The sequence below is a fragment of the Schistocerca gregaria genome, chromosome 8 (assembly GCF_023897955.1).
Source record: "Schistocerca gregaria isolate iqSchGreg1 chromosome 8, iqSchGreg1.2, whole genome shotgun sequence".
In the NCBI taxonomy this organism is placed as follows: domain Eukaryota; kingdom Metazoa; phylum Arthropoda; class Insecta; order Orthoptera; family Acrididae; genus Schistocerca; species Schistocerca gregaria.
Window position 1 is genome coordinate 328,295,979 of NC_064927.1, and position 14,811 is coordinate 328,310,789.

General features: G+C 45.2%; 1 protein-coding gene across 1 annotated transcript in view; it reads right to left on the bottom strand.

Annotated features, from left to right (window-relative positions):
- The window catches only part of LOC126285179 (odorant receptor Or2-like), a 103,228-nt gene that overhangs the window by 58,921 nt on the left and 29,496 nt on the right, over positions 1 to 14,811 (bottom strand). Inside the window, exon 2 of the mRNA XM_049984487.1 lies at positions 4,707 to 5,264. Within this exon, the coding sequence (XP_049840444.1) occupies positions 4,707 to 5,264 (558 nt within the window). The remainder of the gene's footprint in view (positions 1 to 4,706; positions 5,265 to 14,811) is intronic.

Below are 14,811 nucleotides of genomic sequence, written 5' to 3' on the forward strand. Positions count from 1 at the left end.
AAGGAAACCAAAGGAAAATTTGGAGTAGGTAATGAAGTTCAGGGAGGAGATTTAAAAATTTTTAGATTTGCCAATGACACTTATTCTGACAGAAACAACCAAGGTCTTGGAAGGGAATCAATAGTGTCTTGAAGGGGGAGGGGGGGGGTGTTAGAGGAACAATAACTAAAGTTGGCTGTAGTGGAATTCAGCCAGGCAATGCTGCGAGACAGGCAGTGACAGAATAACTCTTTGTGAAGAAGAGAAATTTGTTAACACTGAAAATAGACTTAAGTGTTAGAAAGTCATTTCTGAAAGCATTTCTCAGGAGTATGGAAATGAAACATTGACGATAGCCAGCTTTTGAAAGGTGGTGCTACAGAAGAATCCTGAAGTTTATATGGGTATATCATGTAAGTAATGAGTAGGCACTGAATAGAGTTGCGGAGACAGAAAATTTGAGGCAAAACTTTACGAAAAGAAGAGATTGTTTGATAGGACACATTCTGAGACATCAAGAATCACCAGTTTAGTATTAGACGGATGTTTGGGGGGGGGGGGATAAAAATTGCAGAGTGAGACCAAGAGATCAGTACAGTAAGCAGATTCCGAAGGCTGTAGTTTGCAGTAGTTATTCAGAGATAAAGAGGTTCGCACGAGATAGAGTTGCATGGAGAGCTGCAGCAAACTAGTATTCATATTGAAGACTGCAACAACAATAACAACAACAACAACAATCACCACCTAATAACAATGAGATCGATTAATACTTTCTCTTACATTGATAAAACACTTACTGTCCAACTACAGTTGTCAAAGCCCCGTATATACTCTACAGATGAAAGATGTATGTAACACATGAAAATAGTGGTCAGAGTACTGGTCACAAGCTACTTTCAAAGCTACTATATATGGATCGTTGCAACCCCTGGATTTGAGACCGCATTGTGTGCAGGTGGCTTGTCATGGAGTGTGAAAGAGTGGTTACAGTTTATGGCGGAGGCGTTAGTGACACAAAGGTATCTGCAATAACATTTATTTCACAATTCATAGAGTTAGAAAATGTCATGGGACACTGGACAGCATGCATCATCAGGAAATCAGGACATAACTGCTGCAGGTACAGCATGTGCTGTGCTGGTGGCAGCGTGGGGACAGGAAAGTGTCACCCACCCAGTGCTGTGCAGCTTGTACCTGTGTTATGAACAGATTTTTTCGTATATCCTCTAACGCAGTAAACATAAAGTGAGTTTACTACTTTATTCATCAAAGTTGTTGATGTTTGTAAAGGTTTAAGGCAGTCCTCTGCAGAGCCCAACACACTGGTAATTCGTAACCACACTGCTCTTCCCTTGATAGTTATCTTGCTTCAGAAGCCATGGTTTGATCATACACATCCCCATTTCTCATGTCAATGGCAGAGAGCAAGTAGAATGGATTTAACTTATAACTGGTCATAGAGAGAGTCTGTAAGCATAAAGCTTCTTCTGTACTATGGAGATCCAAGACTTATGTAACATCTGGAAATGATGTTGTTTTGAGAAAACATGTGTTAAATATGGGAAATAAAAGCAAATGCGAAATGTGAAGACAGTGGTCATATGATGATGGACAGAAGTAAAAATGATGGTTTTGAAGGTGTTTCATACACGTACATGAAACTTTGCACTTACAAAATAATTATGCAATTTCAATATTCTACAGAGTTTAAGCTGCCTTAGAGATACTAGGATGGAGCTGGCATTCCTAAATGGTGTGGGTGATTTCTGTTGAGCCACCACACATCGACAGTTATTTAATACACAGAGACAGATGGCATGTAGATAGGATAATTCTTAATATGATTACACTGCGATCTTAACATCTTGTTCTACAGTACTACTGATAAAATCATATTCAGGACTGGTTATGGCTACTAGGATCGAATTAGATAGGAATACTTCAGTCTTTATCTTCCTTTATAGCTCTATGTTGGGTATGATATGTATTTTTCATACTAACGAGTAGTATTTTGGGCTATGTTCTAAATGCGACCAGAGTAGCATACATTTAGAGGATGGGAGGCAGTCGGATAAAGTACCCTGGCTAAAGCAGAAACTTCGATTCTTAACCACACCATACGAAAAAGAAACGGTAATAAAGTGCCAGATACAAATCCAACCAGGACCTTCAAGCATCCAGTCACGTCATTATAGCGAGATGCTACACAGAGTCCTGTGCCAATCTGTATACAGGAAGGGTTTTGCAACAGAGAAAGTAAGTTGGGTGTGAACAGCGTTTAGCGTTGTGTAGTTGCAGGTGAGCCGCCAGCAGTGGTGGATGTGGGGAGAGAGATGGCAGAGTTTTGAGAGCGGACGATCTGGACGTGTGTTCCCCAGAAAATGAAAATTGGGAAGACTGGATTTCATGAACTGATACATATATTATGACTTTTGAACACTATGAAGGTAAATCCATTGTTTGTTCTCTATTAAAATCTTTCATTTGTTAACTATGCCTATCAGTAGTCAGTGCCTTCAGTAGTTAGAATCTTTCATTTAGTTTGCAGTATTGGCGCTCGCTATATTGCAGTAGTTCGAGTAACGAAGGTTTAGTGAGGTAAGCGATTTATGAATGCATGTAAACGATATGCAAATAACAAGTAAACTCACTGTGGTTGAAATACTCGAGGCTGGCGTACACACATACATTCCAGACATGACAGTCACAGGAGCTTTTAGTTCGAGAGAGTCAGACCGCACACCGGGAGGCCGGTCCCTTCACAGGACGAGTCAACCTCGAACGCCCGAGGAGTGGACAACGTTTTCCCGAGTGAAAGGAAGAACGACCCCGTGTTCAGCTTGAAAGCAAATTCCACTAAATTGTGTGGGAGTGCTCAGCCTACACATTCTTTGCAAATATAGCACGCAGTTTCAGAGATTTTCACAGGGAGACAGCAAACGCCAAACGCCGATGCTACAGATTTCTGGATTGGTCGCCTTAAACGAAACGTCATTCTCCCGTTTTAGAAGAGCAATGCTTATTGGCTGAGGATATTTCTGACGCCTTGAGCTGAAGGAGTAAAGGAAGAGACTGAAAGATACACCCCTTCACGTCTGGCATGGAGAGTGGCCATTCCGTTGTCACTCTTGGGGCGAGAACATGTAACGAGAGCGTGCGCGCTCGTACGTGTACTCAAAGAATGAGGAGCAAATCTCTCCTCAGTACTTCACTGGGAGAGCACCCTCTGTCGAGAGCGAATCCGAGTGCGACTCCTTGCGGTTAAGCGTTGTCCACTGTGTTAGCCGACGCATTTATTGTATGGTGTGAATGGACAGAGTTATAGTTAAACGCCTGCGAGCGAATTTTTGAATGGCATCACAGTGGACTGGTTATCTGACAGGTGTATCACGCCAATAGTTAGACTAGGGGCGAATAGGAGTCATTGACCTCATCAAGGCGTAGGGAGAGTTTGATTGGCGAAGGTCAATCCAGATAGAACGAGAATTATCTTATTTGTCAGCAGCGAGCAGCACAGACAGTAGTCATCACAGCTTACGGTAATGTGCGCTACAGCTCTTGCGAGCCCCATATATCCTCCACAACAGTACACTTCACTGCATTTCACACGCGACAGCCTCGACTGCACCTAGCAACATTCTAATGGATAATTTTCAAGTTGAGCAGGCACGGCTCTCAGCCATTGTGCCAAGTCAATAATAATCTTAAACTTTGTATAGAAATTTCATTAGCGAATCCTATCCTTAAGAGGTAACTTCACATTCCGAAAAGAACCCAGAAATAACTTGTTCAGTTCATCACTAAAACTGCCATTGTGATTTCTCAGAATTTTTGCAAAATAAATAATAATTTTCAGTAGTTTCATGTTTTTCTTACACTAACTAGCACTACTGCAGTACCCAAGTATTCCACTAGTTGCGTAAGAAATTTTGTGAATTTTTGTGTCATTTCCTTACAGTGGATGACTCCAGAAGATATTTATTGCTGAAAGTTTTTCAGGCATTTCTCTTTAGAACGTTAGGAGCGTCTTTCTGACTTCTGTAGGAGTGTGGGGGTGGAAATTGCATCTTGCAGGAGACACAGCGTAAAGCGTTCATCTCAGATTAATCCATTGCGCAGAATGACAGGATAGCACCCAGACGCTCACAACAACCTTTTAAATTTTTCAAGTCGGTCAATAATCATATGAAACACTAAAAACCAAATTTTTACTGTCGTTTGAAACCGTTAGAAGGCGACGGCCTTGCCGCAGTGGTAACAACCATTCCCGTCAGATCATAATAGCTAAGCGCTGTGGGGCTGGGCTAGCACTTGGACGGGTGAGCATCCGGCCTGCCGAGCGCTGTTGGCAAGAGAGCTGTACCCAGTCCTTGTGATTCAAACTGAGGAGCTACTTGATTGAGGAATAGCTGCTCTGGTCTCGCAAACTGACAAAACGGCCTGGAGAGCCGTATGCTGACCACATGCTCCTCCGTATCTGGATCCAGTGACGCATCAGATGACACGGCAGCCGGTAGGTGCCGTTGTGCATTCATGGCCTGTTCGGGCGGAGTTTACTTTAGTTTGAAGCCGATAGGTTGGCAACTTGCAAAAAGAATCGGGTCATCGTTTTAGCCATTTAGTGCCATAGATGCTGTGTAACAAACCAACCTGTGTGTAATTGGTGAAGCGTAGCTGTCCAAACGGTTTAGCCATTTAGTGTTATAGGTGCTCTGTAACAAACAAACCTGAGTGTAATTGGTGCTGGGTAGCTGTCCAAACGGCAGTTTCCTCTCGCCTGGGTAGGCGATAAGCGGCATGGGGCACCAGACGGCGCCCTGGACGCAGATGAGAGCGACCACGAACAGGGCGAAGGCGCGCACGCGGCGGCTCACGTCACGTGCACAGGCTTCGGCTGCCCCTCCTGCCAGTTCCTCCTGGGACATCACCAGACGCTCCGTTCGTCGCACCAGGGCGTAGTAGCGTCGGTGGTCGCGCAAGAAGAAGGCCAGCTTGACTACACCGCAGGCCGTGGTCAGCGTGTTGGGCAGCACCAGTGTGATCTCTTCCATGCTGCCCTGTCCGAAGGCGATGCCCACGGCGGCTTCGGCCATATTGGCGAGACTCGCCAGGAACACGGCTGCGGTGTAGACGTAATACAGGGCGAACTCTGTCAGTGGCCACGCACCATTGAAGAACAGTATTCGAATGTTCACCTTCAATAGAGAACCTGCAGTCTCGCTCCAAGTAAATGTTGCCGTCTCATCACTGATTGGTAGCTCTCTCTGCTGCAGGCCGCTTTTCACCTGAGAAGTAAACGGAATGTCTGCGAATACACTGCTCTAGGAAATTTAAGGACGAGCTAGATTAAGTAACGTGAAACGGCCCCTTAGAAAAATTAATGAATTACTGTGCTGATAGACCTCTTACATTATTTGATTTTCAAACAGCTGAGCAGAACTGAACGTACTCAGACATTTCGCTCTTCACCTGTTCTGATGAACACTAAACTGACACACAATATTTTTAGCGCAACGCAATCTGACTTTCAATAATCACTACAAAAGAATGGCTCTGCCTAACATTAACCTATACCTTTACAAATCACTTACGTCACAAAAATATTCGTTACTCGAACTACTGTAATACAGCGAGCGCCACTACTGCCAGCTAAATAAAAGATTCAAACTACTGAAGGCACTGACTACTGATAGGCTTAGTTAGCAAATGAAACATTTTGATAGAGAACAAACAATGTATTTACCTTAATAGTGGTTCAAATGGCTCTGAGCACTATGGGACTCAACTGCTGTGGTCATCAGTCCCCTAGAACTTAGAACTACTTAAACCTAACTAACGTAAGGACATCACACACATCCATGCCCGAGGCAGGATTCGAACCTGCGACCGTAGCAGTCGCACGGTTCCGGATTGCGCGCCTAGAACCGCGAGACCACCGCGGCCGGCCCTTAGTAGTGTTCAAAAGTCATTATATATATATCAGTTCATGACATCCAGCCTTACAAATTTACTGGTGGACACACGCCCAGATCATCCGCTCTCAAAACTCCGCCATTTCTCTCCCCACATCCACCACTGCTGGCGGCTCACTTCCAACTGCGCAACGCTATGCACTGTTAACAGCCAACTGCCCAACACTACAATAGCAAATTCCAGCAATGCAAACTAGCCACAGACTGCACACAGCACAGCCAGTGATTTTCATACAGAGCGCTACGTGGCGTTACCAATATAAAAACCTAAACAGCCTACTTACGACGTAACATATTAACTACTCGGCGTAAACAAACCAAAATGCGGGAGAAAATTTCCACAGGTCTCCCAGTCCTACATAGAAAATTTGGCGTCAGGTGGTGTGAGGTCAGCGTCAGTATAATACCCAACAGGAAGCAGCTGAGCGAACGGAAAAAGACCGTGTGTCAATCAGCGAGCAGCTACAGTGCACTGTGGTAGTGTTCATTACAACATGGTCCAGAGGAAGGAGATAACATTGGAATGACTTCGACCTGGGGAAGAGTCATCGGGAAACTGGAAGAAAGACGAAATGTAACGAGAGTAGCCCAGGAGTGTGGTGTGGCTAACGGTACTATTTCCAGTGCATGGGGAGCATTCCAAACAACAGCTGCTGCTGCCCAAATGAGAGGTTGTGGTCGACCGCGGTCAGCTACAGCAGCAGATGACGGCTACGTTGTAAAACAGGTAAAAAGGGAGCCGCGTCAAACAGCGGGTGTAATTGTAACAGCATTTAATACAACTGCAAGTCGTGGCATCTCACGCTCCACATTGATACGGCGGCTACATTGAAGCGATCTGTTTGCCTAACGATGAATATATTGTGTTCCATTTTCACCAACATATCCGTGTCACCGTTCCCGATAGCTCCAGCACCACAGAGACCTGACTAACGAGGCATGGAGTCGCTTGCTCTTCTCATATGAGAGCAGATTCAGTCTGAGTGCTGATTCCGGATATACTCTCATAAGACGAGAGGTGGCTACAAGTAATGCACCCATGATCATTATTTGGTGTGGGGAGGCACCGTTTTCCATGGGCGTATTGATCTCCAATTCCTTGAACATGGTACACTCATCGGTGAACGTTATTGTGCATTGTACTCCTTCCTCGTGTGAGTCTTTTTACGCGCGCATTCGGGCCTGACTTGATTTCTGTGGATGATAGTGCACGACTACATCAAACAGTGCAGGTGGGAGATCTCTTGGAGCGAGAGAATATTTGGCAAATATACTGATATGTCCATTCCGTCGACTTAAAATCCGTCAAGCACGTGTAGGGTAGGTTGCGGAAACGTATTCAAGCAAGTCCACTTGCACCAGAGATCATCCAGCAGTTGTGAACGGCCCTGGTGGAGGAGTGTAACACCCTACCACAACTGTCCATCGGTCTTGTGGCCACCATGGCAACACGCGGAGGAGCATGAACTGCCGTCCGTGGTGATGTCCCGACATTTTACAGTCCAGGGGACAATCATGAATCTGATGACTTCAGTATCACTATTGTCTTCAAATAGAAGCGTCATTTCTGTTCGTCTCACTGAGCATCTCTCTCGGAGTGTGTTCCGATATTCATCGAGCTATTTACTTGGCAGTGACACGTCATGCGAAAATTGCTTTCGTCACTAAGTTTTGCACAACATTGTATTTCAGCAGCTACAGAGTCCACAGATGAGTATTGTGATCGTTCCACAGGTAGACAATTGTTAGAATATTATCACTGAGTTAACTCCTGTTAGATTCACACCGAGCATTGTGTGGAGTCGGACTCTCACACGGCTCCTCCTAGATTACCGGGGAGGTACAGATTACTGCAGTTTATGAGAAAAGTCGAACGGCTAGACGCATTGGTTGACGCGTAACATCTGTTTGTCCTTTTTCTACACTCCTGGAAATTGAAATAAGAACACCGTGAATTCATTGTCCCAGGAAGGGGAAACTTTATTGACACATTCCTGAGGTCAGATACAACACATGATCACACTGACAGAATCACAGGCACATAGACACAGGAAACAGAGCATGCACAATGTCGGCACTAGGACAGTGTATATCCACCTTTCGCAGCAATGCAGGCTGCTATTCTCCCATGGAGACGATGGTAGGGATGCTGGATGTAGTCCTGTGGAACGGCTTGCCATGCCATTTCCACCTGGCGCCTCAGTTGGACCAGCGTTCGTGCTGGACGTGCAGACCGCGTTAGACGACGCTTCATCCAGTCCCAAACATGCTCAATGGGGGACAGATCCGGAGATCTTGCTGGCCAGGGTTGTTGACTTACACCTTCTACAGCACATTGGTTGGCACGGGATACATGCGGACGTGCATTGTCCTGTTGTAACAGCAAGTTCCCTTGCCGGTCTAGGAATGGTAGAACGATGGGTTCGATGACGGTTTGGATGTACCGTGCACTATTCAGTGTCCCCTCGACGATCACCAGAGGTGTACGGCCAGTGTAGGAGATCCCTCCCCACACCATGATACCGGGTGTTAACCCTGTGTGCCTCGGTCGTATGCAGTCCTGATTGTGGCGCTCACCTGCACGGCGCCAAACACGCATACGGCCATCATTGGCACCAAGGCAGAAGCGACTCTCATCGCTGAAGACGACAGGTCTCCATTCGTCCCTCCATTCACGCCTGTCGCGACACCACTGGAGGCGGGCTGCACGATGTTGGGGCGTGAGCGGAAGACGGCCTAACGGTGTGCGGGACCGTAGCCCAGCTTCATGGAGACGGTTGCGAATGGTCCTCGCCGATACCCCAGGAGCAACAGTGTCCCTAATTTGCTGGGAAGTGGCGGTGCGGTCCCCTACGGCACTGCGTAGGATCTACGGTCTTGGCGTGCATCTGTGCGTCGCTGAGGTCCGGTCCCAGGTCGACGGGCACGTGCACCTTCCGCCGACCACTGGCGACAACATCGATGTGCTGTGGAGACCTCACGCCCCACGTGTTGAGCAATTCGGCGGTATGTCCACCCGGCCTCCCGCATGCCCACTATACGCCCTCGCTCAAAGTCCGTCAACTGCACATACGGTTCACGTCCACGCTGTCGCGGCATGCTACCAGTGTTAAAGACTACGATGGAGCTCCGTATGCCACGGCAAACTGGCTGACACTGACGGCGGCGGTGCACAAATGCTGCGCAACTAGCGCCATTCGACGGCCAACACTGCGGTTCCTGTTGTGTCCGCTGTGCCGTGCGTGTGATCATTGCTTGTACAGCCCTCTCGCAGTGTCCGGAGCAAGTATGGTGGGTCTGACACACCGGTGTCAATGCGTTCTTTTTTCCATTTACAGGAGAGTATTATATAATCCTGCACCATATGTATAGCACGGATATAATGAGCTTTCTAGATAAAAATGGAAACCCCTAAAAACAAAAACTGGACACGAATTCAGGTAACATCATTCACGTCGATCCTGATCGTAAACAAATGCAAAACAGTCTGCGTAAATTGTTGAATAGATCTATTTCTCTTCGACTACGCTGTTGATGAAAATCACTGGAAACAGAGAAGACCATTAAATACACGTGAGAAACCGTCCGGAGCGACCTTAAGTGGAATGACCACATTAAACAAATTTCAGATGTCGGTCTAAGGTTCAGTCGAAGAGTTTTAAAGAAATTACATTCATCCACGAAGTGCCTTATAAAAGCCACTCGTCCGACCGTGTCTTGAGGATTGTTTATCGATATCATCGTACATACTGGATGATAATAATTAAACTTTCAAACCACTGTAGTAATAACACCACTGGTCATAATGACGTAAAATTCCAACGGAAAGGTTGAAAACGTGTGGCAGAAGAAACATAGTTACAAAATGTAGCAATAGATAGTGTTCGACTACAAATGACAAATGAATCATGTTTGTAAGTTTAACGTTAAACAAACTACTCCTCAGTTTGCATGGGTGTATATGTGCGATACTGTTAGTTACGTAAGTCCATCCACCATGGCAAGGTCATATCGCATCGGATGGGAAAAATCGCTTTTTAATTATCTGAAGGCGAAAAACAGCATGAAAAGCATCACGTACATAGGTTTTTAGTTGTCCTGAGGCCAAAAACCGCATAAAAAGCATCAATCAAAATCCAATCGGGTCGATTGTTTTCTGCAACATGCTGAAATCGAGAAACAGTATGATCCACAATTGATCCAAGTGTTTCCGGGGTCACGGTCAGAATGTGTTGCACAATGTGTGCCTTCAATGCAGCCAAGTTTGCAATCGGACCACTGAACACAACATCTTTCAGATTGTCCCACAGCCAAAAGTCACACGGATTAAGATCAGGTGATCGGGACAGCCAGGTTGAAGGGAAAAGGCGGCTGATAATTATAGCATTTCCAAAATGGCGCTTCAGCAGCTGCTTGACTGTATTTGCAATGTGCAGAGGTGAGCCATCTTGCATAAAAATTGCACCATCCACACCTTCACGCTGTTGGCGAGCTGGAATGATGTGGTTGCACAAAAGTCACTCATAGTGTTTACCAGTGGCAATACAGGTAACAGACTGGCCTTGGAAAAAATATGGCCCTATTATAAAAAAAAAAAATGGTTCAAATAGCTCTGAGCACTATGGGACTCAACTGCTGTGGTCATTAGTCCCCTAGAACTTAGAACTACTTAAACCTAACTAACCTAAGGACATCACACACATCCATGCCAGAGGCAGGATTCGAACCTGCGACCGTAGCAGTCCTACGGTTCCGGAGTGCGCGCCTAGAACCGCCAGACCACCGCGGCCGGCCCCTGTTATAAATGACGCCGTAAACTCGCACCACACAGTGACCTTTTAAGGATGTAGCGATAGTAGTTGATTTGAGTGTGGATTTTCCGTTGCCCATATTCGGCAGTTCTGTGTATTGACAAATCCTGTCATATCGTAACGGGCTTCGTCGTCTGTCCACAAAATCTTCCACCGCCATTGATTGTCTACTTCCCTGGGAACAAAAAATTCTAAAGCAATGTTCTCCCTTGTTGGCAGGTCAAGAGGAAGCAACTCGTGCACATGGGTAATTTTGAACGGATACCAAAGAAGGATGTTTCGTAGGATTTTACGGACTGTACTCACAGGTATGTCCAATGTTCGGGCAATTCTCCGCGCACTAAACGTTTGCACACCATTCGTCTCCTCTTGCATTGCTGTGGCCACTGCTTCCACTGACGTCGAATCGATTCGTTTTTTCCTCTACCAGGTTGCACACCAGTCATCGGACCAACACCTTTCTTCAAACTCTTCAGTGTCCAGAACTTCTGCAGGCTGACGTGTGCACAGACATCGTTCTTTTAATAATACTGCTTTACAGCTCGATCCTGCTTGAGACCGTCGTGGCAAACGTCGCCGATGCGAAAGGTGGAAGAGCCGTCTACCTGGAGTGTTTATACGAACTTCAATGGATCGTGCGCATGACAAGTTTTTTCATTTACGTATTCTGACACATAGAGCGCCATCTACTGGTCTATGTTCACACTATTTTTTTCTTCTGCCATTCGTTTTCTCCCTTCTCCGATAATATTCCGTTGCAATTTGACGTCATTCTGACCATTGGTGTTATTTATACAGCGATTTGAAAGTTAACTTTAATTATAATCACTCTGTATACATCGTAGGATCAACAGAAGAAATAGGGAACATCCGACTAAGAAGGAACGTCACGTCATCGAATCGTTTATTTAGTGCGAGAGCATTACGGAGATACTGGACAAACTCCAGTGGCAGTCCCACAAGAGAGACATTGTGTACCTCACAGAGAGTTACGGTAGAAAGTTCGACAGGGTACGTTCTAAGATCAGAACGGTAACATGTTACTTCGACCGACATATAAGATTTGATCAATAGCAGCCGCACTCATATATACAGGGTCGGTCGCTAACTATAGCCACCACGAATATTTCCGAAAGTATGATAGGAGCTGAGACGTTTGTGGGACAAAATTTGCATGGGACAAAGGGGGCCATAATATGATGGTTTTTTTGTTGCTAGGTGGGGTGACTTGAGATAGAAAAATCGTCTACTTCGTCTTTGCTATAGTTGTTTTTGATGGTCAACGAAAGTCACAAAGGTGGCATGAACGTTCAGTTACTGAAGGTGTTCGAAGTGATGACCATTGGTATCAATGGAGTGTTGAAATCTTCTTATCATAGATTGAGTTGTATTCCTTATCACATCGGCACTTATCGAAGCACATGCTCTGACAACTCTCTCTCGCATGTCTTCAGTTGAATTAATTCTAATACTTCTCGTCTGAGTGTCTCGCTACAACGTTGAATGTTTGTGCGTTCTGAGGATGGTTTCTGGCTGTGTATTGTTAGAAACAGTATCGCTTTCCAGTAGTCAGAGGTTAGCTCATTTCTATACTGGTGCATTCCTGCTGACTGCAAATGGCCTCATAACTATGAGATCGGTATGGGATAGACTTCACTGCTGAGATTGGCCGATGCTCTTGCAAACTGTTGGTAGGTGTGACCCATATAATTTCGATGTTGTACGAGTCAAAAACTGGAGTGTGATGAAGGCCTTAGAAAAGTGTCTGTGTAAGTGCTTGTAAAAGGAATGTACTGGCAGCTGGGAAAAGTGACCACTGATGAGTTGACCTATCACGTCACGTGGAGTAGGATGAAGTCGAGTGAGATTTCCCACAGTTAGCATATGGCACTGAGACCGGCAGGCTGCTGAGGGCAAAGGCGTATTGCTGAGCCATGAGTCAGCATGTGGATGGCTGATGGACTCTGGGAGCAGCAGTGGCGCAAAGTGTCCAGAGACATTGCAAGTCTACTACTTCTCAGAGCATCAAGCAGTCAAAGTGAACCACATCAGTCTCTTTACTGCTCGCTAAGCTATCTTTGGATTCGAATACTTTTCACACTGATATTGTGAATGGTGGTTGTAACGTCTTTATAAACAATGTCTTTTATGAATCCCCACAAGAAAAAATCTAGAGGCGTCAAGTCAGGCGAACGAGCCGGCCGCGACACGTCTCCTCCGCGTTCAATCCAACGATTTGGGAATTGTCTCTACAAGCTATTTCTAGCCACCAGCGAAAAATGTGCTGGACATCCATCGTGTTGATACAACATTCTGTTCCTTGTTCCCAAAGCTATTTCTTCCAATAACAGACCTAATGTTTCTTGCAGGAATTTGGTGTTTTTCCTACCATTAAGATTTTCTTCGATGATATAGGGGCCAATAATTCTGTCCTCCAGAATCCCACACCATACATTCATCGACCACGGTTTTTCGTGGGCAACTTGCCGCAGCTACCATGGATTTTTCAGTTGTCCAATAATGCATGTTATGCAAATTAACATTTCCATGGTTCGTGAATGTAGCCTCGTCAATAAATAAAATCAAATTAATAAATGTGTCGTCCCTCTGAATGTCAAATTGAGCCCATCGGTAGAATTTAATGGGACGCATACAGTCCGTACCAGTTAATTCTTGGCGGAGACTGATATGGTAAGGATGATATTTATGGCGATACAGTATACGAACAACATTACTCTGATTATGCTGGATTCCCTTGCGATTTGACGCGAACTAACGCAATAATCTCCAACCGCACTGGCAAGAGTACCAATTTCCATTTCCTCGTTAGTAACTTTCCTTTGCCGGATACGTTGCCGATGCGTTAAAGATACAGTTGTTCTCAATTTATCATACACGTATTTAAATATACGACGTTTAGGGTGAGTACGTTGAAGTTATCTTTCAGCGTATAAGTCTCTAGCTCTCACTGAATTTCGTTGGCTTTCTCCGTAAATGAGAAGCATATCGACCTGTTCTTCGAAGGAATACATCATTCACATTCGCTTGATTCGACGATACTAGTCTTACAGTTCCTATTAGTGTTGCATTGCGAATCCGTCGAATCGTGTTTATACGTCAATGCCACGTTTCACGATATACGAGAGAGAATTGTCAGATGTGCTTCGGGAAGTGCCGAAGTGATAACGAATGCCACCCAGTCCATAATGAGAAGATTGCAGCACTACATTTATACCAATGGTCATCACCTCGAATACCTTCTGTAAATGGATTTTCATGCCACCTTGTTGACCTTCAAAGACCTTTCTGTTACACATCATTGGCTCCGTCTCGATAGCCGCCATCAGAAAATAAGTACTGAACAATAACATCCCACTTAAAAAAACGAAGTTGACCTTCTTATCTGTGAAGTGACCCCACTTAGCAACAAAAAACCAAAGTCATGCCACCTTTTTGACTTTCATTGACTTTGAAAGACCTTGCTGTTGACATCATTGGATGCGTCTCGTTAGCCGCTGTTAGAAAATAAGTACCAAACTATAGCATTCCATTAAAAAAAAGTTTATATCCATATCTCTGACCTTACCCCACCTAACAACAAAAAAACCAGCGTCATATTATAGCCCACGTTGTCCCATGCAACATTTGTCCCACAAACTTTTCAGCTGCTATCATACTTTTGGAGTTCTAGGTGGCAATAGTTGGTGACTCAGCCTGTATAATGTGAAACTGACGAGTAAGTCCTCCCGACGGAGGTTCGAGTCCTCCCTCGGGCATGGGTGTGTGTGTGTTGTTCTTAGCATAAGTTAGTTTAAGTAGTGTGTAAGTCTACGGACCGATGACCTCAGCAGTTTGGTCCCATAGGAATTCACACACACACACACACACACACACACACACATACACAGGAGTAAGTATGGTGAGAGGCGGTCCCGCCAGTATCAAAGTGTTCCCAATAGAGAATTAGTAAATGCAGAAAGGATCGGCGAGATGACCTCAGTAACTTTGCAAGCGGTCTAGTCATTGGATGTCTTCTGAGTGACAAGCGC